This window comes from Trachymyrmex cornetzi, unplaced genomic scaffold, assembly GCF_001594075.2.
Source record: "Trachymyrmex cornetzi isolate Tcor2-1 unplaced genomic scaffold, Tcor1.1 scaffold316, whole genome shotgun sequence".
Classification (NCBI taxonomy): domain Eukaryota; kingdom Metazoa; phylum Arthropoda; class Insecta; order Hymenoptera; family Formicidae; genus Trachymyrmex; species Trachymyrmex cornetzi.
Genome location: NW_017297858.1, coordinates 799,333 through 825,076, shown reverse-complemented (window position 1 = coordinate 825,076; position 25,744 = coordinate 799,333). Strand labels below are relative to the sequence as shown.

Here is a 25,744-nt window from a genome sequence, read left to right as displayed (position 1 = left end):
GAGAACGAGAAAGATCATTAGCGTGCGAAATGCTACTGTCGGAATCTAATCATGTTTGACTATTCGAGATAAATTATATAATCAATCTCATTTGAAAACGCCTTAAGCACTTTAGCTTGAAAAAATCTTCCGACTTTTTTCCTGTACATCTATCTTTGAATTTAGGCTGTCGCTACTGTTTTTAACAGAACGGAATAACGCGTGAATTCGAAGACGAAGCGACAAATTGACAAGAGAGCATTAAATTTTTACGTACATTTTATTTGACCAGCTGTGTCAGCTTTAAGGCTAATATTATCTATTTTTGTTATATGACAAATTTTTCAAGCGTGTTAATTGGTTGCAAGACGGATAGGTTATTGGATCTCTATCTTATAGCCAATCAACAGACTTGAAAAATTTGTCGTATGACAAAAATGGACAAGTATAATATTAGTCTACAAGCACCTATTGACGCTTGACGCTCGTTTTTAGCGTCAAAATAGGTCACATGATTAAAATTGACGCTTGATATTCATCAATTGATCAATTGACGTGGCCTATTTTGATGCTAAAAATGAGCATCAGCATGAAGTTGTGTCTCAATAGACACGAGCATGTTCTAGCGAGAGCCGATATCTCACGAATCGAATGGGGAGAAGTGATGGAAGTGAGTATGGCGTAGGTCACGGTCAACCGCTGCATCGTATCGAGGCTCGATCTCTCGCGAGTCGCGCACCGTGCACCAGGTTCCCGCGGTACTATTCTACCACGCTTCTTTCGCACTTGTAGCGAATGCATAAGTTACTGTCCCGCTTTAATTATTACCGCGCATCGGTTCTAATTTCAACGAGGAGGGCGCGGGTTTCGCGCAACCCCGTGGACGCGCGAGATATGCTGGTCTACATCGCGCTTTTGTCGAACGGATTAAGCCTTCGAAGCGCCAAGGAAAGAGAGACAGAGAAGGAGATTTGTAGGGTGGCTTTCGCCAACTCGCGCACTGCATTCGGCTACGGCTTCGTCGCAGCTGCACGTAGCGACTATTAATTCAGGTTGACACTTGAGGTGTTTTGAATTATGGCTGTTGTATCGGACTATTAATTTCCTCGCTCGGTGATGCCTCGGCGAATCGCACGCGGTGTGAGAAACTCGCGGGTAAAGACATCGCGACACCCGCGGCGGTCGGACGACGTTCCCGTGGCGCGACACGTGTTCGTGATTGTAATGTCCCGCTCCGTTTCTAATTTGTAATTCTTACACTGCTGCCGCAATTTGATTGACAAATTTTCGAAAAAGAGGCAAAACGACCGATCAATGTGTTGTCACGGAGGTCACTGGCGCAAGATATCAAAGTGTCATTTAATTTATATTTAAAATATCGATAGTATAGGAGTTCTATAAATTATTATCAGTGATGACCTAATTGAACAAGGTAATTTTAAACAGCTGCATCTATTTCTTATGAAGATGGAAATAAATTTTTGCTTTACTTGGAATGCGCGCGATATTAAAAATATTAATGAAAGAAAAAAGATATGCATTTAAAAATTTTTCTTAAATAATTAGCACGTTAGCGTATAAACATATAGTACTTTTCCTAACTGAAATAAAAATATAGAAAATTTATTAGTATAGAAAAGTAGTTTAAAACAATTTCTTCACCTCTAGATAACTTTATCCAAGAGATATCTCCCAGAATACAACGGAGTGAATGGAGATATCTCCTGGATAAGGTTATCCGCAACTTATCTGGAAGTGAAAAAATTGGGCATAAGACAAAAATTATTATCATGGATTTGGAATTACGACACTCTTGAATATTATTATCAGTATTTTACGATCTAGTATTGCAAGTCTTATATAGCCTTACGATCTAATATACTTCAATTTTATCTGATAATTTTTTATCTACTGATCTTATGAGAATAATAGATTTTTATTTGAGCTTTACTTTTTCGCAAGCGCGAACCTGTTGTACCCGAATTCTGGCGTGCCCTGTGCTGAGTCACGCCGCTAAATAAGGGACCTGAGAGCACGGGGAAGTCCCGACGCGACGCCCTGCTATGCTTGAGAACCCCGTGGGCCAGCATTTCATCAAGGGGCCGGGTCGGCGCGTCTCGAATTGATCATATGCGAATTGATCAAACGTGAGCGAATACTTTTTAGTGCTCGCTTCGTGCGCGCTCGTAGAGAAAACGAGAGAAGAGGAAGAAAGAGAGAGCAGTGCGCCGTTCATCTTATCGACGCACGGCGCGTCGTCGCTTCTCGGCGCGAGTTTCGCTAATGAGATAAAATAAAAGAAGAATAAGAGCTAGTAAAAGAGACAGAGAGAGAGAGAGAGAGAGAGAGAGAGAGAGAGGGGGATAAGAGCACAAGAGTCACGCTTGTCCGACTGATGCAATCTACTGTCCATTAAACGAGCCTCAAGGCTCTCTCCCTCCCCCTCTCTCTTGCTCTATGTCTCTCTTTCTCTCTCTCTCGCAACGTCGGTCTCGAGACGCGGATTTTTTTTTTTGCGTAACCAACAGCTACTATCTGGCTGGGATAGGTTAATCATTGTTGCTCGTTAGCGATTAACAATTACGTGAGTCAAGCGTTTCCTTGGCAAGGACGCCGCGCAGCACGGGACGCGCGATCGTCGATCCTCTCTCGATCTTGATCGTCGTTGCACTTAGAGCGGCGTGCAACGATTCGACGCGGACGTGGATTTCGCGATGGCAGATACGATTAATCGATGACCTTTAACGACGCCGGTCGATTAATCGCGCCGGAAACCGCATGCACTTTTGCCCTTTTGTCGCGAAATTAAGCGATCGCTGAAATCCTCTCGCGATTCTCACGTGATCTTCATCAGTGCATCGTCATTGAAGTCGTGCATATATCATTAACCCAAGAAAGTCATCTAGGGTGTTTTTATATCCCACCTGCGAGAAGATGTGAATTGTTGTAAAATATTGTATTAATGTATTTTTTTTCATTTATACATATATATATATATATATATATGCTGGTTTTTTATGAATTTTTAAATATATAATTTTATTAAAGATCCACAATAAAAACGCGTTATGTTAATTAAAATCTTTATTTTTTAATAACATTATTATAATAATATAATAATATATTTAACATATTTATTTCGTTTAAGTTTTAGTCTATTTTTATTTTTCAGAAAATTGTGATTAAATTCATATTATTTTTAAATATTAATAAAACAGTCGTGTAACATGTTAACTCTTTACTAGCAATGTGAAATTTTTACCTTTCGTAACCTGGATTTTCGAACTTTAGCGCATATTTTTATATTGTTTCGGATTGTCTAAAAATCTGGAAAAAATACTTACTTGCGAAAGCTTTAACGATGCGGTTTTACTATAAGTTGCACTTTATTTTTTTTTTAAGATTTAAATCTGTTTGCCGAAATTTATAATAAAACCGACTGTCTTTAAAATCCAACATTGCCAATGGAGGATTAATAACAATGATTCTAATTGGAGTATATAAAAACACATTCCAGGTTTTCTCGTTTACGTAAAAAAATCAAATAACTATTCTCGGATTAAAATTGCATATGTGAGCGGAGTTTGCTAAAAATTTATAGTTAAATCCGTTTTTCTATAACACGAGACAAGCAGTAAGTAATGTTGTTCTATTTCGTTAAAGAAACATTAAAGAAACATTAATACACAGAATGTAACCGTTGCGTATTTCCGGTATTACAACTCTTTTAAATGCTCTTGTTTTATACAATGAGAATTTGCATGATCCGAGAGCCGCTATGTGCGACGAAAGAATTAATTGAACGAGCGACTTTGGTTTTACAGTAATACGGAAGTTTCAAATGGAAACGTATGCCCTGCCGCGAGTAGATCATTAATAATGTCAGTGAAACGAGCCGCCGCTGGTCATACGAAGTACATTAAATGTATAAATCCGTGATCTATTATTATTATCATCCACCGCGCGCATTACGCAGGTCCCCCCTGCCACAATAATTTCTAATATGTAATTCTCGACATTGATAATGAATAGTCGCACGGAAATATATCATATTTGCGTAAGGACCGGCATCTCCTTTTCACATCACCTTTTCTCCTTCGTGCCATAAATGGTTAGATATAAATTTTATCTACCGCCCATTCTTTTAATCGTGTCTTGGATTTATGTATCTCACCGTAAATACGAAATTGTGCGCCACGTCCCACGCGAAGGCGTGCGAAAATTCCACGTGCGTTTCGTCGTGACCACGCGGAAGCCGCGAATCTCTGAAATATCTCGATGTATTATTCGTGCAGCGCATTGAAACTGTATTTTTGGCAAATGGAATTTCATTGGAAGTCTCGGTCACGTCGAATGCGGTAATTGTACCCTTGTGGCAAGAATTCGTTGCGTGACGAATGATCCAGAACCGAAAATATTTACCTCATGTCAAGTGTACGCCAGGCAGTTGATGCTGAAGAAAATCAAGTAGCAATTTACCTGATTATTTTTTTTTATAAGCGAATGTTTAAGTAAGTGTTGTTTGCACAGCCGGCACGAATTTTCGGGCATTTATGCTGTCACTCGTACAAAAACAATAATAAGGAATCTGAAATCCGTAGAAAATTAGTCCTGAATATTATCTCGAGATATATAAAGTTTGTCGGCCTCGCGGCGCCAAAGTGGCGTCAAGCAATGTTAGAAAGTCCAGTAAAAAATATAATTTGAAGAATTAAAGATCATTATGGCTCATCTTAATGCAACACAAGTCGTAAATTACTGTTCGACAATTTAATCTTTGAAGCGAGCAGTTTAATCGTACAGAAAGAATTTTACATTAAACCTTGATTATCGAATTCCTTCCTCGTTCTTTTGAATTATGTATTAAAAGAACGATTAAATTCATTTGAGTTTTTCCTAATCACGATAGATTTACCGTGATGTGGATCTGTAATTTGTTTCGACTTTAGCTATTTTCTAATGAATATTATTACGAAACTTAGAAAAGATTTAATTCAATCTCCTTTCGTTTATTACAGACCACCAGGAGATGCGTGGAGCAGACTAGCGACGATGGTGAATCTTCTAGAGAAATTAAATTACACCAGGACGACTCTGATTCAAGGCAAGGATACGGAGGATCGCGAGGAAGGTAAGGGAATGTTTTTCCAACCGTCGTCTTTTATGAGAAAAAAAATTTCCGTATATATTGATGGTTTTCATGTTGTTTTATCTAAAGAGAAACATATTAGGAAGAATTAAAAAATGTTAAGGTTACTTATACTTGTGAAAATTGATACAAGTCGGTATTATTAATTTAATTTATTAAATTAATTTAATATTTTTTACATTTTGGTAATTTTTTAAAGTAGAATTCAAAATATATCCAAACTATCAAAATACCAAAAGTATTGATTTTAAAATAGCAATGTTATTTGATTTATATATTGTTGGAACAATCAGTTTGATAGAATATACTAAAATTCGTAAAATTGGAGCTCAAATAATTTGAACAATATACCTAGTTAAAATCGTACAAATGCTTTAACCCTTAAACACCACCGTGGGTTACGGTAACCCAGTCCGTTTGAAAAAACGCGTGGCGTTTATGAACGATCAGAAGTGTGGAGTGGGAACAGGGGGGGGGACTTTCACATCCCTATTACAAATCTCCCGCCTGGCAACCTCAGCGTGCACGAATCAGTAGAGATAGAACGCCATGAACTCACTGTGTGGGTTACGCTAATCCTGTGTGGTTATTACGTTTTTTTATTTCGAAATCAAATTGTAAATAAATATACGAACAAGATCAAATTCAAATGCGAATTCAAATCGAAGAATTCATGAAACACACAGATATTCCAGAAAATCAAGTGCGCGATATATTAGCTGTAAACAAAATAGAACAACAAAGAAGATGTTCATTCTGTCCAGGGGCTTTAGATAGGAAAACTTATTACATATGCTTGCAGTGCCAACAGCCAATGTGTAGGGAACATATCGCAAAAATTTGTTTCGCCTATTCCACGCAAATCAATGAATAGTTTCATTTGTATATTTAGATGTCATATAATAAAGACTTTTGTACTAACTTTATCGTATTACTTGAAATCACCCAAATTCAACCTCGTCGAATAAATATATTTTTTAGGATAATTCATAATAATGTATTTTTCTTAAAATACAACTTAGTATGTTTCGATTTTTGTAAATTAAAACCTTGTATTATTTTTTTGGAAAATAACTAATTTATTTAAAAAGCAATGATTTTTTTTAAATTTTGAAATTTGTTTCTTCCTTTTTTTCAAAATATCTTGGTTTTCAGCAGTTTTATGATATTCTTATCTATATATTCTTTTTCCTTACTACCTGTTGTATCGATTAAAAAAAAAAGAAGTTAAAATTGATGCATTAGATCCCGAGATAAAAGCAAAAGAAGACTCCAGAGTTACCGTAATCCATGTGTGGTGAAATCAGGTGGCGAAAATAGTGTGATGTTCAAGGGTTAACATTATTTGATACCAAATCTATTATTCTGCTAAAAAAGTTTTAACAAATTTGTTATTTTCCAATTTAGTTGATCTATCCCCAGATAGTTGATTTATCCTCAGATGGAATATTTTTGATATGTTAAATTTGATCTCAATCTATACTATCGAATTTAGAAATAATATTTTATTTTTAACAGGTTTCTTCTAAATTTTACTTTATCTACCTTACCTACATTTTATCTTATCAGAAAAGTATTAATAATTAATACTAATAAAATTCATTATTTATTGCTGTATTTCGATGACGTTTATTTTTCGATGTTCATGCTGATTAAGAGCGTGTGAACAGTGAGAGAAATGGCAACCGATCGAAACGCTTCGTTTGCGATGCGAGTGATTCTCGCGGGCTGACCTGGACCAGACCTAATCGAAAAAATGGCGTTCCTCGAAGTCGGCGAAGTCGGTACCCGGTCTGTTGACCCGTAGATAGCTGGCGCGACGGTTGCGTAACGGTGAATACGTTCGACATGACCACTGCAGTGCCATTCTCTTGCAGCCGCATTTACTAGCGTGTGGCCAATGGTCTTTCAGCGTGCGTGCGAGCCACATCGCCACTATATGCATGCCGCGCGCATGTTATGAATACACAAATTGCATTGCCCCGGAGCCCATTCACGTGTAGACCTCGCCACGAAGATGACCCGACTTTGCGTCTCTCGCAGACTTTTCGGCTATCACGGTTACATGCGCACGAATTTAACACGCATTGTCGGTGCATTTGGCACACTGTTAAATCTATGGTGTCAAATTTAACCTAATTTAAGTTGTCACTGTTCCTCCTCAATATATCATTATTTTATACTGAGGCCGCTATTTCATTTGTGCGTTTTTATCGTACGATGAATTTTTCAAGCTTGTTGATTGGCTATAGGATAGAGAGATCCGAGGACCTCTCTTTTTTGCACACATTTATCGTACGACAAAAACGTATAAATGAAATAATACTCTAAAACATTGATTAAGGCCGGTATTCACAGTCAGTTTTTATTTCATGACCGTTTTAAGTAATGTCTTAAGACCCTAATGCGGCCCATTGATTGGTTCGCGACACCTCAAGGCTGAACTTAAGATGATCTTGAATATAAGAACTGACTATGAACGAATACCGATCTAAATTTGACACTACTTATATAGTAACACTAAATAGTGTCAAATTTAATTATTGTTTTAGTATAAAGTAATGATACATCGAGTAGACGCAGTGGCAATTAAAGTTAGGTTTTTAAATTTGATATTATAGATTTAACAATGCAAAGTGACATCGTTAAATTATTCAAGTTGTAGAACTGATGATAATTTATCATTCTAAGGTAAACGCTCTAAAAAATAGCATATTTTTTGGTTAATTTTAGTTAGAAGAATATAATGTTATATATATAATGGCTTTTAAGTATTCAGAGATGAAAGGGCATTGTTCGTCATATTATTTATCGTGACACTGTTGAAGGTTAGATTCTTATATTTTTCGATAACTAAAACTACATTTTATTCGGTCGACTTTGTGATAAATTTACGGTCGCTTGTTCACTAATAGCAGTTGTCGATCATTGGCAGACCGATAAGAACCATAATGGTTAGTCGCGAATGCGTATGCTTCTCGCGAACAGAACATGGTGAATTTTTCTATTTTCGATAAATCACTGGACATGATCGCGAGTTCGGTCTCGAACTGGGTCTTCCAACGGGTCCGGTCGGCTGGAAACAAGCGTTCTAGTTTCGCGACGCGTCCTTGCTCGCAGTACACTTACCTCTAAACCGAGTAGATACGTATGTGCGGACGTCAATACGCATTGCTCATAGTGAATATCATTACGCACGTATCGGTGAGGGTATGGCTGATCACATGGCTGACTAGAATTAATAAGTTTGTCAAAGCAATAATCCGACCTCAGCCTTTCGTTAACGCTACTGTTGCTTACCCTGGAGTCATTAGCGTTTAATTGAGTTTATTTGTTATTAATTGTTAAAATTTAAACAATATTTTTTGATATTTGTACTTAAAGTGGAATCCAGACGAAGTAAACGAGTGTAAACGAACATGAATGAGTAACTTGTTTCGATACGTGACAAATAATGCGATTAGTATTCGCGACGTTGCAATAAATTTGCACTGAAGCAAATTATTCACTAGTTTATTTGTGCTCGTGTTTTTTGTATGGTATTTTAAAGTGTAGGTGTAAATTTTATATGTACACTCTTTGAAAATATATCTGGTTGAAAATGGACGAACCAGAAGATTATATTAATTAGAGAATTATCTTAACTAGAATTCTAATAGATTTAACCATAAAATTCTGATTCATTCATTTTTAACAGGAATTCGAATTAATCCAACCAAACATTTTTCTCAGTGTACGAAAAGTATAGAAAAAAAAATTCTGTGTGTTATTGGCAAAAATATATAACATATGATTTTATTACGTATTTTACTGTAATTTCATTGTTGATGATTATCATGTTATTATCTACGTAAAAACTTAATATTGGACGTGAAAGATGGCGAATCGTCAGAAAGCGATCACACTTTATCGGTTATACTTCATTTTAAATCGCGCTACATAAACGTCTGAATTTTTTTTACGGTATACATAACATGATTTAGATCTTTGTGCGTTGATCGTATAAATTCAGATAAATCTGTATGCTTCCGAAAGAGAATCTGATTTAGCACGATCGCATAACTTTATACAAGGAATATCGATTCTCGTATATAAAGGATGTACTGGATTTCTACGTTTTATTTCAGACTTGGAACTCGTAAAACTACCGGAAGATATCACGTTGGCTGGATTCACTCCCCTCATGTTGAATCCTCAAGATCCTTGCTATGTGGAGAAAACGGAAGATATGGTAATTTACATTTATGTTATGTCTTCAGTAATTGCACTGATATACATATCTACGAGATACGTGCTTTTATTGTTGATTTTATTGTTGTTTTAAGTTTGTTGAACAAACCTCAAACAGGCTTAAAACAAAATCTCGTATCTCGAGGTATTTCAAAGTACCGGAAGGACTTTTAGTATACCAGTGTTTTGTACCGGGAATTCGCGTGGTCGCTCGACTTGGTTGGATAAACTTGCGACGCGTTTTCAGGAAGTGGCTCAGATGTGCCTCAGGATAAGCAAGATTCTCTTCTTTGGTCAAGTGTTCTTGTGCGGTTTGGAGACACCGGTGCTGAAATTGCAGAAAAGCGAGACCGGCGTCAGCGAATATGTTTCCGTGGTCGAGGCTTCGAGCACGAGTTCACCGAGTTCGCCGCCAACACAGGTACGTGGTAACTGTCGTATAAATCTAGTCTCTCCTCCCTTTCTACTAAAGAAAACGTAGTCAGCGCGCTTGGATCCTCTATTGAATTTTCGATTCAATTTTTTGAAAGTAAAAGAACAACTATAATTTATCTTAAAATTATCTTTATCTGATCTCGTATATATATGTATACAATTGGAAAGAACATTTGCTGAAATATTTAAAAATTTAGTCAGATACAGATCGGAATATAATTTTGTTGGACCATCAAAATAATTATGTAGCAAACTCAAGCATGACGAGCAATGTTTCGAAAGTTTGGGCATTCTAACAACCAATTTGAGCGTCTTATATAATTATTTTGATAGTCCAACAAAATTACTTTTTAGATTTGTATCTAGCTTTTTTAGATTATCTACTTCAGTAAAATCGGTTTTTTTTTTTTCGTATATATAATAATAAAAGTAGCTATTGCGTCAAATATCAAAAGTTTTTAAAATCATGTAAAGAATAAATAAGAAATGCCAAAGCAAAATTCGAGATTGGGATTTTTCTCTATGTAATTTTCAATTCGTTAAATCCGATCACTACCATGGTTCGTTATCCATTAATTTATTTCTAGAGCGACTCGGAACTTATGGTAGAAAGTTACAGCGAGGGAGAGGAAGATTCGATTTCTACGTTGAGAAGATTACCCTCGTGTGGCAACGTGACCGACGATACGACGGCTCCCGTGGCGGCTGTTGAGATAAGGTCGCTGATCGAGAGGAAGGAGGAACTGGAGAGGCGGCAGCGGAAACAAGATCGGCATCGACAGCGAGTACAGGTGAGTGCGAAATACCCTATAGCCTGATGCGTGTACGCAATCGGGGATAAGCTATCGATTTATCGACATAATAAACGGCATCACAATGAGGCGCTATACTTTTGCAACATTGTTACGTTGTAATGATCGATTAACATTGCGTTAACCGGCGACATTATTGCGTAATAACAATAAATGAATGGGGATAGAAGTTGGTAACAATATTGCCATAATCGTTTCGTTATTTGATTCTCACTTATCAAAATTTTATGCTTACATGAACAACACGTATCCAGGAATGCGTTTTATTTTACGTATGATGTTTTATTTTATCTTTGTTGTTCACTCAATATTAAAGAAGAATAAAATTATACATTATGCGCATCATGCATGAAATGGAACGCATTCTAAAACTATTTCTACGTTTGCACGAAATAATAAATACAGTTTTTATTTTATGGTAAAGTAAATTTTATCGATTGTCCCATTTATTTTGTACAAACGATATAAGTTTACTTTTCAAACTATGAATTTTAATAAACTAATTTTAGTAATATATGAAAGTGTTGGTTGGTCGACTTCAAATCGTATAAATATTTTTGTGGTCTTACTCACGTTTTTCTTTCACTTATCTCAAATTTTAATAAAACACCGTTTACCTATTAAAAATTTCTTTGTAATCTATGCATTCTCTAAAACTTTTTTAAAGATATTTTTTAAGACGATATGTTAAACGAAAGATTAAATATTTGCATCCATAAACCTGTGAATTATTTGGAACGAATGCAAATGAATTTCAATATAGCAGTTTAATCGTTCGAAGACTGCGCGCTATGAATGGCACTCGAACGAGCTTGAGATCGATGAGGAATCTCACCGCTTCCAAATTTAGCTTGCGCCGTGCACAATCTTCCACCGATGGAGACGTTCTCCGTGAATATTGCTGTCGAATGATTGTCTAACCGCCGCGATACCGGTCTAACCGCCGTCTGTAGGTCTATATCACTGTCTTACCCTCCTTCGACTTATCATCTTGCCTCGAAACAGCCAATTGACAGAATATACCGACCAAACGTATTCATCATGGTTAAGTAGAATTAAATCAAGAGATTACAACACCCGTTTGACTTCTCGCAAACGGAGATGAAGAATACACCTCTGTCTTCTCTCTATCTCCTCTCTCCCTCCTTTCCCCTCTTTCTCTTTACATTCCTCCACCCTTTGTTGCACCCTACCGTCCTTTTATTTCGGATCGCACGATCCTCTCTCACCGCAGACTCTCGCGCAGCACGCAAGTCCGTCGTTTTTATTTACGGCATCGAAACTCCTCCTTTTTGCATATTTATTATCTTACTCCAGAGCTTGGAGCCGGATTTTGTATGTACTATGTGTGGTTGGTCACGTACTCTCTCTTCCTATCTCTCTTCTCACCGCGATAGCTTTCTTTTCAAAGGAAAAGAAAGAATAAAGAGAAGGAGTCGACTGGCCAGAGATCCTGTATACGAGCAATTGTTCTATTTTTTTTGTTTAATTTTTTTAATGCAATATCATTTTTAGAGCTGAAAATATCCCACGCCCGATTGCCAAAAATGTTGGAAGAAATACTCTAAATGATGTAAACGAATACCCTTAATCCATTTAAGGGTATTTACTTTATAGTATATGAATACAAGTATATTATGTATTTAAATTAATTTAATGATAAAATGTATATAACAAAATACAGTTGAAAAATTTAAATATATTTAACTGAATAAAATAATCCCTAAAAAATATCTTTTAAAAAATAAAAAATATACGCTAAGTGCATAAAAAAGATGTCGAATATTACATTCCTTTTAATAAAAAACGGATACGAAATAAATGCAATTTGCCAAGTATTTTATAATACAAGACACATAAAATTGATTGAAAGTGACTAAAATGGTCAACTGAATTATAGTGAAGAAAAAACACTCTCTCTCTCTCTCTCTCTTTGCCAATCATTACTGCTTTCTGTTAAGTAATATGCGATTTTTCTCACTGCTCTTCTTATTTCATAATTATCAGACTTTGTCCCTCCCTTTTCGTTTTGCTCACATATCGCATATCATAATATGATATGTGATGTGTGAATAAGACAACACTCGAATTACATAATTACTTTGTAACTACACACTTATGTCACTCACCGTAATTATTCTCCTCAAAATTTCATTGTAACATACTTCAGTTCATCATTTCATATCGTTATAACTTATTGTTACGTACAACATCACTTATTGTCTTGCCTCTGCTTATTTTGATTCATACTGCTAATACTCGCATACTTCATTATTATTATTTTGTATTCTTGTTTTCTTACGCTTATGTCTATGCTGCTTACAACTGCACACATAATTATTTTTTACTGTACTTTTTCTTTTTTTTATGCTTAGATGGCTCGCCCTAGAATAGCAATAAACGCTTTTATCTCTCTCCCTCCCCCCTCTCTCTCTCCGCCCACCTCCCCCCCCTCTCTCTTTCTTTCTTATTCTCTCTTTTTATCTCATGTACCTTGATAATTATTACAAAAATTTAGAATATCATGATTCTCTAACTTAAAAACTTTAAAGAGAATAGAAGGGCTCGAGAAAATAGGCGTTCAAAATGCGCTAATTGTTCAAAAATATCTCAATATTTACAATTGAAAATTTATCGAAGAGATGGAAGAACAAACGAAAATCCTTAAACGATGATGTAATTCGTACGTCTCGGTTAGCCTTCTAACCTTTTTCAGCGGTAATAGTAATAGACGCAAAATTTACATACTTAGTGTTTCTACGTACATGATCGGAAAAATGATCGGAAGATATGAATTTGTTTTTTGTAGTCTCCAGGGAAACCAAACTAAGTTCTCTGTCAAGAATATGCTACCGCGTCGTTTGATATTCTTATCTTTGCTTTGGTAACAAAATAGTACCCACAATATTATCGGATTCCGAGATGTTTCTACTTCGAGAAAATCCAAGTTTATCGAGCTTTTCTATGCTGTTCGGAAAGGCGGAACCTATAAATTACTCGCCGTTTTCCGTATCTCTTGAATTTTTCGACCGACACTTTTATCAGGGAGTGAAACTGAAGACGAAATACGGATCTCGCTCCGTAACTCGGTCGTAGAATTGTTTCGAGGATAAAGTTCGATGGAAGACCAATGTGACCTCGTTGAAATAAATAGCTGCGATATCGTAACCGTCGGTAGTTTGTTCGACAGTGTCGATGGAGTTTTATCGTAGGTCTTTCTCTTGTTCGGATACCTTGTTTTTTTTTACATGGACTTTTATACATTTGATTTTCCTTTTGCAAGGCGCGATTACGTTAAAGTGCTCGCTATATCGTGGTAAATCTATCTTTTTTGTTCCGATATATGAACTGTTTTCTCAATCAAAGGTCTTAGAATTTGTGAAAATAACAGAAGTTGCATTGAGAATATCTTTCGTGACATTTTCATCTGACTTAATATTCTTGTATTCGTATTATTATACATTATAATAGTATATCATTTGTATATTATATACAATGTTTTATTATACAAAATTTCAAAGCATATTACTTATTTTAATAATAATCGAAAATCTTGATACGAAAATATTGAAGTTATATGTATATGATAAATTACTCATCCCATGATTGCGCTTTGCCGTCACTTGCTGATTCCCAGGCCTCTTCTTCTCATTGTCAAGTTGTTTTGTTGCATTTACACAATACTCACTTGCAAAAACATAGTTAATTACAATCGCGCGCGCACTAATTATCAGGATGCGACAGCCACAATGCGACATTTTGTATACTTACGACTTCTAATCTTACATCTTGTCATATTGCGAGAAAAGAAAAAAACTTACATGAGAAAAGTTAATACAACGGACGAATTAAGAATTAAGTAAATGATTTTAACGGATTATTTATATACATACACCACATTTATACAACGATAGACTACACATGTGAATCCAAAAAAGATAAATTATTTATTTAAAAACTACTATAAGATGAAAACTAACATAAGTAGAGACAAAATGTTTTTTTTAATACTTTTATTATTTAGTAAATTTTATTAACATTATTTAGTAAACATTCTATTATTTGGTTGGCCATTACTTTCTCTTTTTAAAATTATAATTGCAAAAGATTTAAAGAATATGCGATGCAATATATACATTAGAGAATAATTAAATATTACAACGATTTGTAAGTTCTACCGCTTTGATTCCTGCGAGGGTTATCTGTCGAATATCGAGTCGAGTATGTTATATTAATTTTTTCTAATACTACAAAATTTTCCGAACAGGATATTCGGCGTATGCGTTCAGTTTATATCATGTTCGGGTTGAAACAAGTCAGTTGCATGGCCTTGATGTTTGTTGTACAGTGTACTGTGCGCTATTGTTTACGTAAAGACATAGCATTTGTACGGCGAATCTCAAGCCGGAAAGCAGCGGCATGAGTCGCTCCGTGTGTCGTAGCATTTACGTTACAAGACGCGACCATTCTCTGCGAACGTTTAGTGATCATCAATCTGCGTGATTAATTTACTCTCGCGATCCATAAGATAACGAGTATTTATCTCAAGAGAAATGTGTCGCTTCGAAATAGATATCTGAGCGATAAGCAAATAGATTATAAATTACTGTTACATGATATTACGAACAGTAATAATTTCTTTAAAGTTGCTCGGTTATCTCGTCTCACGCTATTCATTTTTTGTCGATTTAAATATAATTTAAAAAAGATAGTGGCCAATAACGAGCAAATAATAAGATATTTAAAGATGTATCATACGTACAGTTCCTGCAAAGAAAATTAAATTTTGGAAATGTGTTTAATACTTACACTTCAAATAAACTATTTAACTATATATCGTACATCTGAAAGTTGTGTGAATAAGATTATATTTTTATTTAATAACACATTTTTGTTGTTTATTTTATTTATTATTTTTATTGTTAAAATTCAAATTTAAAAAATGATAACAAAAGTCTAAATTTTTTTAAATTAGTTTTTTAAATATTCAAAGTAACTTATGCAAAGAAGTTTTATTGCGATTGATTCACTGATTAGTTATAAAGATATAGAACAAATAAATATTTTGTTTATTTACTGGGCAACTAGTTCATGCATCGCAATGTAACTCTATACATAAATAATCTTGAATACATTATGTACTTATATAAAAATTAAGATTTTTGTCATTTATTTTATATATATATATATACACACAGGGTGTCCCATAAGTTTTTGCCAAGCGCTTTTATGTAGATACCTCTACCATTTTGCAATTTCGCAATTTCTTGCAGTTTTTCTGTAAAGTTTTGGTAGTATTTGAGTAAAAAATTATTGAAGACCAATATTCGGCAATTTTTAATAATTAATATCTTAACTATTGCGAAAATTGTAAAATGGTAAAGGACTTTTCGACTCAGTTTCACCCGCTTTATCTACACAAAAGCGCTTGGCAAAAACTTACGGGACACCCTGTATATAGTACATTTTTATACATTTTTATTAGAGCACAGATACTAAAATACTATTATTTAAAGTAACTTATGATTCAGATAGTAAACTGTCGTCAAATTTGTCGTTTTTAAATGTGATTTAGAATAATCTGTAATTTTTTCATAATTTTGTTATTATTTTGAAAGTATGTATAAAACATCCTTAATAAATAATGTTAATAAAATTTATACAACAAAAAAGCAGGTATATAAAAAACTCTTTTTAGCCTTCATCAGTTTCTAAAAAATATAATTTATCTTTTAAATTGAGAATGCAAGATTGCGTTCAGAAACTTTATTTGGGTGCATTTAGATATCATTTTATTCTTGTTTAACATTTAGTGTACAATAAAGATATGTGAAAAATGATATATTCAGAATTCCTGAACGTATCCTATGAATGTGAATTGCCAAGTGAGTTGATTAACGAGAAACCGTGTGATATGTCGATTGTTTTTTAATATCTACTTTAAAACTCGTAGAATATTTGATATATATTTATTTTATGTCAAATATTTCGAGGTAAGATAATTCGGTTAATTTGGTCTCGATGTTTGTTATAGAGTGTAGCCCTTTATTGTTCATGTAAAGTCATCGCGCCCTCATTTGTTTGACGAGACTCGAGTTGGCAAGCAGCGGCATGAGTCGCTCCGCTCCGTGTGTCGTCGCTATCTAATTATCGTTATGATCACGACAAGTACCAAAGAATATCAAACATTTTTTTTAGACGATTATTATCGTTGATTAAATTCTGCGATTAATGATTCATGAGTGTTTCTATTTATCAAAGCGACTATCGATACATATTTTATGAGTCATTTACAGCATACTTGAGGCAGAAATCAAAGTGGTAGGAAGAAGGAATTATAAATCATTACAATATTCTTGTAAAATAGTAATTTTTTGTAAGTTATCATGCATCGCATATTTGAATTTTTTACAATTTAAATATAATTTATCCGTTAATTTTAAATTCAGTAAGTGGAATTGCATTGGTGAGAGAAATTTTTTGTTTTAAATCGTTGATAAGCTGGGAGTCTTGCGAAATTGTAATTTACATTATCCGTCTCCGTTGACATCATGTGCTTAATTTTTGTTCATAATTTATAATTTTTTTTGTTTGCAATTTTATCACAGCTGAAGAAGACTAAATCAAGTCGAAACGTTATACGTGAGGTTATACATGTATATAATTACTAAATAATTAATATTTATATAATAATTAATATAAATTATAAATAATTAATATTAAATAATTAATAAATAATTAATAATTAATATTAATATAAATAATTAATATATATTAATATAAATAATTAATATTAATAATAAATAATTAATAATTAATATTATATTAATATATAAATAAATAATTAATAATTAATATTGTCGGTCACCTAATTTTGCTCGTTTTAAATATTTGATCTTTATTTATTGTTATTGTTATTTATCGGTAAATGGAGTAACGATCATGATAAAACATAACGATTACGTAACGAATTGATTTTAAAGCAGTGTTATAATATTTATATTAATTAATTATATAGTTATAATTAATGTTATATTTTATAATATGTTTGTGTTAATTTCGCAGCATAAATAGTGTTGGTAAAAACATTGCTGCTTTAAATTTATTTATTGAACTTTTTTCATGCAGTTCTTTTCTCAGAATATGATAACACGGAAAAAGCGATTTTGTTATCCAAAAATTTAATTAGAGATACAAATCTGAAAATAATTTTATTATACCATCAAAATGATTATATAGGATGCTCAAGCATAATAAGAAATGTTATAAAAAGTTTTGATATTTTAGCAATCAGCTTGAACGTCCTATACAATTATTTGGATGATCTATAACAAAATTATTTTCAGATCTGTATCTAGCTAAATTTCTAGATACTTTAACAAAACCGTTCTTTCGTGAAGGTATACATTACGTAATTAAAACCCGGAGTACCGTGTAAACTGTCGCGCGATGATTATATCCTGATATTGCATGCACGATCATAATTAACCGCTCTTTTGCAACTGAGTGCTATGTGAATGTCGTGAAGAAGCAGCAACGAAGCGATTACGAAAATTATCTGTTTACAGTCAATGCTTATGCAAGTAATGTATTTTTATATTTGTTTATGTTGTTTTTTAATAAAATCGAGATTTTTAAATGTAGACTTTATATATACTTTAATAATAGGTGAGATATTATTTGCAATTTATTTGTAGATTAAATTGCTGTGTGTGCATTGCATTTCAGAGATTAAAAAAAAAGAGATTGAAGTAGTGGAATTAGATTAAAGAAATAGAATTTAGTATTTTTCGATTATTTTTGTTACTTGTAATTCTCAAAGTTCGTTATCAAAGTTTGATAATTGAAGAGGCGGTAGTAATTACATAGTTCATTGAGTTGTGAAAACCAATAACCGACAAATTGGTATGCGTTTAAGCACAGGTACGAAGCTAAATGCACGTAATACTATCGATCAACTTTGATCGCTAATATAAAGCTATTACGACTTTGATATTTTCCTGTCAGAATTTATGATTCTAATTAAACTCCAAAATCGTTATGAAATATTATATAATAATTGTAAGATGTGTCCACGTATTAATATCATAATATTTGATGTTATCAATGAAAATAAATGAAGATTAGAGGATTTAATTTATTAAGATGTTACTGTTACTTTAAGTATGTGTTTCATGATTGCGCATATACTTTTATTTTGAATGGCATAATCTCTCAGCGAAATTTTCTATGTAATTCTTTATTTTTAAAAATACTTTATAGTTAAACGATATGATTATGATATTATCTGAAACTCGCGGGTCAGTTTTAACGCCTGAATGAACCTATCTTGGAATCTAGAACAATCCTGTTGCATGCGTAACACCTCGAAACCAGTTTTTCCGCGGACAACGGTGAATCTGGATTATGCCACTCGAGTCGAGTGAATTGCGTTTTACACATTCCGCAAGCTTTGAATTACTTTAACGCAAATTAGTTTGAGCGAAAAAGTATGCTTAATTGGCCGGCGAAATTTCGTGTGTTGCTATGAATATCGCGAACCGGTTAAACCGTAATTCGAGGTCAGATTATATTAGTTTGTTTAGAAGCGGGGATGAGTTTTTAATTTTACCGTATTTCAAGGATGTAATTCAGTCGAGCGTTATTTTGAGGCAGACAGGTACCGTTTCGTATCTCCATTATCTCGATGGGTGAGACTCGCAAACATTCGTGAAACTCGAACGGCTATTTTTGGCGAAGATTAATTAATTAGTTAATTAATTAACGTACAGTTGCCTGTCGTGTTGATTTCATAACTCCCGTAATACCGAAATCGTAAATTATATCGCGATAATTGAATTGGTTACATGAGAAGTTACGTAATCCGTTTTTCAAACAGAAAATTGAAGAAAATTTTATTTTATTATTTGTATGGACATGGATATATACGCGTTGTTTATGTAAAAAATCCGTAATAATCCGTCGGTAATCCCTTGTTTTTAAATTCCAAATATGTAAAATTGGAAAATTGGCAATATTGCATATAAATCCTTTTTTTATTTTTATATGATTCTCTCTGATTCTTCATATTGGCTCTAATTGCTTACTGATGTTATATAAATAATGGATATGCTGTTATCGATTTCATGAAATCTATATTTTTAGCCTATCATTTTACCTTCGCAAGTATCGAAAGCGCAACTCGACGCATGTTTTGCAAACAGCCACGCTGCGCGGGATGACTTTTTGTGGGGATTTTTTTTTTGCCTCCGGCTGAACAATCAAATTCGCATTTCGTTTGCAATTCGCTGCTCGTCACGTATTATTGCATCCCGGCGAAGAAGTTGTAAACCCCGTTGGTCACGTCGATTAAAACGATATTTCTCTTTCGTTACTGTCCATGTGTATATATGTGTGTATATGGAACGAAAAAGAGGACAATTTACAGAACTTATAAAAAGCTCTGCGAAGAGAGACTAAATTAGTTCACAGCTTAATCGCTACAATGATAATGGCATTATCTGAAACGCACGTACGTACGCATTGCGTTGGTAAACCGGAATGTGTACATCGCGAACTGTAACCAATTAATCCTTGATCTGCATTGCCCGTGGTCTTTGAGGATATTTCCTTTTTGTGCACGGCAGCGGCCCGTCATGCATGGTCGATGAACCATGGATGCACGGATCCAGGATAACATCGTAATGCGTCTTAACCATGGGTTCTTTCGGTACAGAGCATATTTATGTAACTCTTTTTTGATTCTGCCGAATTTTTATTTGTCATGAAATTATGTATTTTTTACATGCCATTTTTTAATAATCGCTTTGTCGATCTTTTAGGAAATGTTAATCCAGACATTTAGATTGATTGTTCAAACATAATAGGATTATCTTTTATTACATCTCCTTTTAATCGCCTTTTTTGGAAATCAAGTTACTCGTTTCTCTTTCTATAAATGACTCAAAATAAAAATAAGTTTCCTCCTTTAGTGATTCATTTTCTGCTTACACTCTAAATTTTTTGCAGTGAAATCCACTCCAAGAAAATGAAGATACAACCATCGTTGAAAAAAGGTGAAAATATTTTACTTCTTGAAAAAGAGTGAAATTTTACTTTTTTTGGAGTGAGATTTCACTCCTTTGAAGTGAAAATTTATTCTAAAAAGAGTGTGACTCGTCACTCTTTTTCAAGAAGTGAAATATTTTTTTTCAAGAGTGGTTGTGTTTTTATTTTCTTAAAGTGAGATTCACTGCAAGAAATTTATAGTATAGCAGAATTCCACTAAAATCAGAATAAACTTGTTTGATGAAAAAATGGAAAGAGAGAAACATGTTGCATACGACGTATATATAATGTAGATTTTACATGCTGTTTGATAAATGAAATAGACTAGAAATATATATGTAATTAATATTTGCTGTGTCTGTATCTTGCTGTTGAAATATCGGACGAGTCCGTTTCTCGTTGCGGTCGGACGACGAAGATGACCGGGTGTGATCTACGAGAAAAAGAACGAAAAGAAGCACTCGGTGCGATCGCAAGGGCCGGACTAACGGTAACGCACCGTGATACGAAGGATGTTGCAAGAAGCGATTCATTTCCTCGAGACATTTTTTGGCCGCATACATTGGCTCTACGCATACTGAATCCGTACTCGAGACTCCGCCTTAATTTCTACTGCGAGATTGATGTAATAATGGAACAGCTTGTTTCAGAACCGGACTCAATTTCCTTCTAAACGATTTTTAGAAATTAAGAGGAAAGTGTACCGTAGGCAATACAGGTTATAATGTTTAAATTAATTGAAATCATAATTTTAAAAAGAAAGAAAGAGAGAGAGAGGAAGAGAAGAAAGAAATATAATACAATATAATAATAAATTTATAATATAAAAGTTTTAAATAGACTAAATATAATAATGTGATAACACAGTTTATTTAACTAGAATTTATACACTGAGACATGACTTTGCACTTGCGCCGAAGCGTTCCTGAATCAAAACTGATGAAATAATCGCTTACATCCGCTTTAAAGCATTATTTATTTATTACGATCTCTTGCGCTATTATATATGCATCAATATCTCGCGAATCTTTCATCCCTGGAGTAACTTGTACTTGCGAGTAAACGTGAATCTCGAGTATCTAAACTGGCTCCGCGAGAGCGAGGAGGTAGAAGAAAATGGCTCCAACAACCTCTTAACACACCATTCGCTTCTCTGCGCGAGGCTTCTATTTAAAGGTTTATTATGCCAATTAAATCCGCTTCATATACGGCGAGTTCAAGTGCTCGCCGCAGATGCGAAGGTTATCCTGGAATCTCCATCCTGCCGTTTCTTCTGCGTGCACCCCCTCACCACCTCTCTTTTCCTCTTCCCGTATTTCTGTTATTAGATCGTGTATATTCATAAACTTATGCCCAATGGCATCTTCTAGCATGGATAAACGCGCATTCTGAGGTCTGGGACCTTATTACTACAGTTCCATTGAACGATATGAAGACGTTTCGCTTTTAATATCTTGACTGTTATTATTATTATTACATTCGAAAATTTAGAATGCGATATTAAGAATATTTTTTAACCTTTTTTTATTTGTAATTATATCGCAATTAACTTAATGATTGTAATTAAGCTCTTACGCATATTAGTGGAAGAAATGCGCGACTATAAAATATGAGAGACAACAGGATGTACTTGGAATATGTTCAAGAAAATCTCGAAACGCAGGAATTATCAGAATTATCGACGAAGATTAATCTATTGTAAAAAAAAATAAGGTGAAAATATAATAACCGGAGATTACTTTGAAAGAAGAAATTTATCATCGCGATTATGATAAGTTATAAGCTTCAATTAGAAAAATATATGTAAAATGAAATGTTATAAAACCGTAATCGAAGAACCTGATACATCTTTTTGCTGGACATTTTGTATACTTCTTTTTGTTGAAACTGCGAAATTCTTCATTAGAGCGCTACGCGCATCCCGAATTTGCCTCTGGTGATGATTACGGAGAGGATGGTTGAAAAATTTTGACTCGCGTGCTTTGAAAAAAATTGTGAGGCAATCTCTCACGCTCATGACGTTAATTCTCCCGCGAATGGGAGAGGCAGTTCTTTTCAGGTCTCTTTTTTGAGATTTCCTTTTATTCACCCTGTAATTCGAATGTTTGCGTAGTTTCTGCATGCTTCGTCGAGGAAACATGTATTAGCGTGTACCTAAATATACCTTAATTTACATGCCATAATTAAGACCGTCCTGCAAAGTCGGTATGCAAAATTTTCATTTATCCCTCCCCTGTGTGTAGCGTTTTTTCTGCTCTCTTGCGTGCGCGCACAAATCTTGTATACAAATTAATAGCTTGATATTCTCTCGGGCTACGAACGAGCGAAAATTGCGACCGAAGATAATTTCTCCGAACTACTCTCATTTACTCGTAAACTGCTCAAATTATGCGGCCGCATAAAATTTCTCTTGCAAAACTGCGTTAATTTCTACAATATTTTTAAGCGTGTCTGACCATCTTTTTATCATCATTAACGTGTCAACAATGTAACTAATGCGAGCATCTATGGAGTTGTAAAGTATGTATTTATAATTTTGTAAATACTTGAGTTTTTTATTTTCTATACTGAGAGAAAAATGTTTTGTATTTGTGACTATATTGCTTGGTAAAATAATTATGATTAGAGCTCTCTTTTATAGTTATTACTGCTCTATAATGTTAGTAATAATATTTATGACTCTACCAAAGAAATATACAATTGACACCGAAAATGAAATATTACAAATTATGATTAAATTATGGTAGTTGCAACCAATTTTTTTCTCGATTGCACTTTTAGATTGTTATTAAATCGAAAAAGCAACATTTAAGATTTGACAAAAACTTTAGCGATTTTATTTCTTTGTCTTAATTCTGTTTCTTGATTTCTTTTTTTTATAGTTTACAAGATTTTGTTTTATTTATCTTTATTTACCGATTGTCTCAAGTTTATTTAATTAGCATTTTAAGTTTGCAGAAATACGTAATCTAGCCAAAATTAACGTGCCTCTATCATTGCTAATTACATAAGTAATAGTTAAAATATAGAGTATTGTCCTATTTTTAATTTCTGTTTGTCCGACAATTCTTTTTGGTGTCTTATCTAATCTTTATTTCATTTTATATTGTACTGAAGAATCTTTGCATGAGAGATTATCCTGCGGAAAATGTAGATAGGACACGTGTTCGAAATTAATCATTATTATACCACGAATAGGTGTACTCCCAGGGTGCTCTTATGAAGATAGATACTACTAAATGTTCTTGAGATTAATAGGCTGATTCACAATATATGATATAATGCAATTTGAAATGTCCGAGGTCATGGCGAATGAAAAAGTTTATTTGCATATATTTTTAACGATTCTGGCTGTATATACGAGATTTTATATCTCGTATATAAAGAAGAACACTCGTTTTGAGCTCATTATTGCGGATAGTTTATACAAGAAATAAACGATAGAAATGACTGCGAGACGACGATGGCGCGTTTTGTTATAAGGAGATAATATTTTATTCGTTACGAGGTTCGCGTAGCTAACGCTCAGAGATCCGTTCGCGACAAACGGTCAATAAAAAGCATGATTAAACCGAAAAGCAATTACATTTTATGGGCGTACGTCTGCTACCGATGGCGAGAGTTAGGAGAAGAATGAGGAGATGGAGGACGACAGACACAAAGACGATAAAGAGAGAAGGCGTCAAGTAAGAGTGAAGTGAACTCTAGTAGCTAATTACTTCAAAGCAATTATCCTCTGTTGGCGCCGTTCCAAACGGTTGCTATAACGGTTACTATAGCATAGTATGATTTTCTTCGAGCATTTTTTTGGGATTTACGCGATGGCTATTATTCTGTAACACTGTTCTTATCTACTTCTATTATAGGAAGCGAATCTTTCGAGAAAAAATTTTATCGTAAGATTGAAAAGAGTAATTAAATATTAAATTATTCTGGTTATATTGCGAAGGCGACTTTTACTAATTTAAGTAAGCGATATCAATGTAAAGAATTGCATTGATATCATTTATTTAAATTAGTAAAAGTCGTTCTTATAATAATCAATGCAAATAGATAATCAATGCAAAGACTTGATATCGCTTACCTAAATTAGTAAGAATCGTCTTCGCAATACAGACAATCAGAATAATTTAATTTTTAATTACTTTAAACTTCAAGAGACGCAATAGTTAAAGCTTGAAGTTTTAAATCTGCAGCAGACTCAAGAATAAAGTATTCGATTTGAGTTTGAGTTAAAACTTTAACATAAAAATTTATAATTGACATTATATCTTAATTGGTATTGTCAATACTGATTCCTCTTTTCTTGAATGTCCCTCGTCTCGAATCTGTCTTTTATTAGCGCTGTCGCTAAATGCAATATTCATGCGAAAGTAAAGATCTTTGATTGGCAGTGCTTTCTTTCATTGACAGCTTGTCCACCTATAACAAGCCGGATTGGCATTTCGTTACCGTGCGAAACTGCAACGAAACTTCATATTGCTATCCAATTAATTAGCCGAGTTGACGGCAACGGGCAACAATTCGCGTATTAGTGTCGACGACGGTAACGGCCCGGGCGTTTGACGTCCACCATTGTTGTACCCTACTATGTTGTTAGTAGCCGTAGGGCAGTCGGGATTGTATTGTGGTTGGGCGGCGGCGCGGGCATTTCGTCGTCGTTCGGCGGGGTATACCAATCGATAACCTCTCGCGTATTCTCCGCATAATGGATAATTTATCGCGCGTATTCGGCTGCGATTCTGCGTCCGAATCGTTTAGGCAGCGGCCAGAATATAAATGGTGGCGCGATTGCCATGTAAAATACATATACGAAACGCGGTTTTCAAACCGAAACGCAATATATGCCCGTGGTGGTTAAATGAGATCGTTAATAAACGATACGCTTTATTGTGATTTACGGCGTTTGCTCTCTTTGCTTTTTCCACGAGGGCTAACGACGCGCGCGTATCATTCCGTTTGTATGTACGTAACGGCATATGCGTATGAATAAATTATACCTATCAGAGAAATAAATCCCACCGGACGTACGGCAACGAGACAGACACCTGTCGTGACGATCCCTCGCTCGTTCCTCTTTCGCGAGATCCGT

At 34.3% G+C, this 25,744-nt stretch overlaps 1 protein-coding gene across 3 annotated transcripts in view; it reads left to right on the top strand.

Moving 5' to 3' along the window:
• LOC108762692 (Smg6 nonsense mediated mRNA decay factor) overlaps positions 1-25,744 on the top strand; it is a 111,997-nt gene that overhangs the window by 64,516 nt on the left and 21,737 nt on the right. For all 3 annotated transcript variants that reach the window (XM_018509806.1, XM_018509808.1, XM_018509805.1), the window contains 4 exons: positions 4,998-5,110; positions 9,256-9,359; positions 9,606-9,779; positions 10,381-10,584. In XM_018509806.1, coding sequence (XP_018365308.1) covers positions 4,998-5,110; positions 9,256-9,359; positions 9,606-9,779; positions 10,381-10,584 — 595 coding nt within the window. The remainder of the gene's footprint in view (positions 1-4,997; positions 5,111-9,255; positions 9,360-9,605; positions 9,780-10,380; positions 10,585-25,744) is intronic.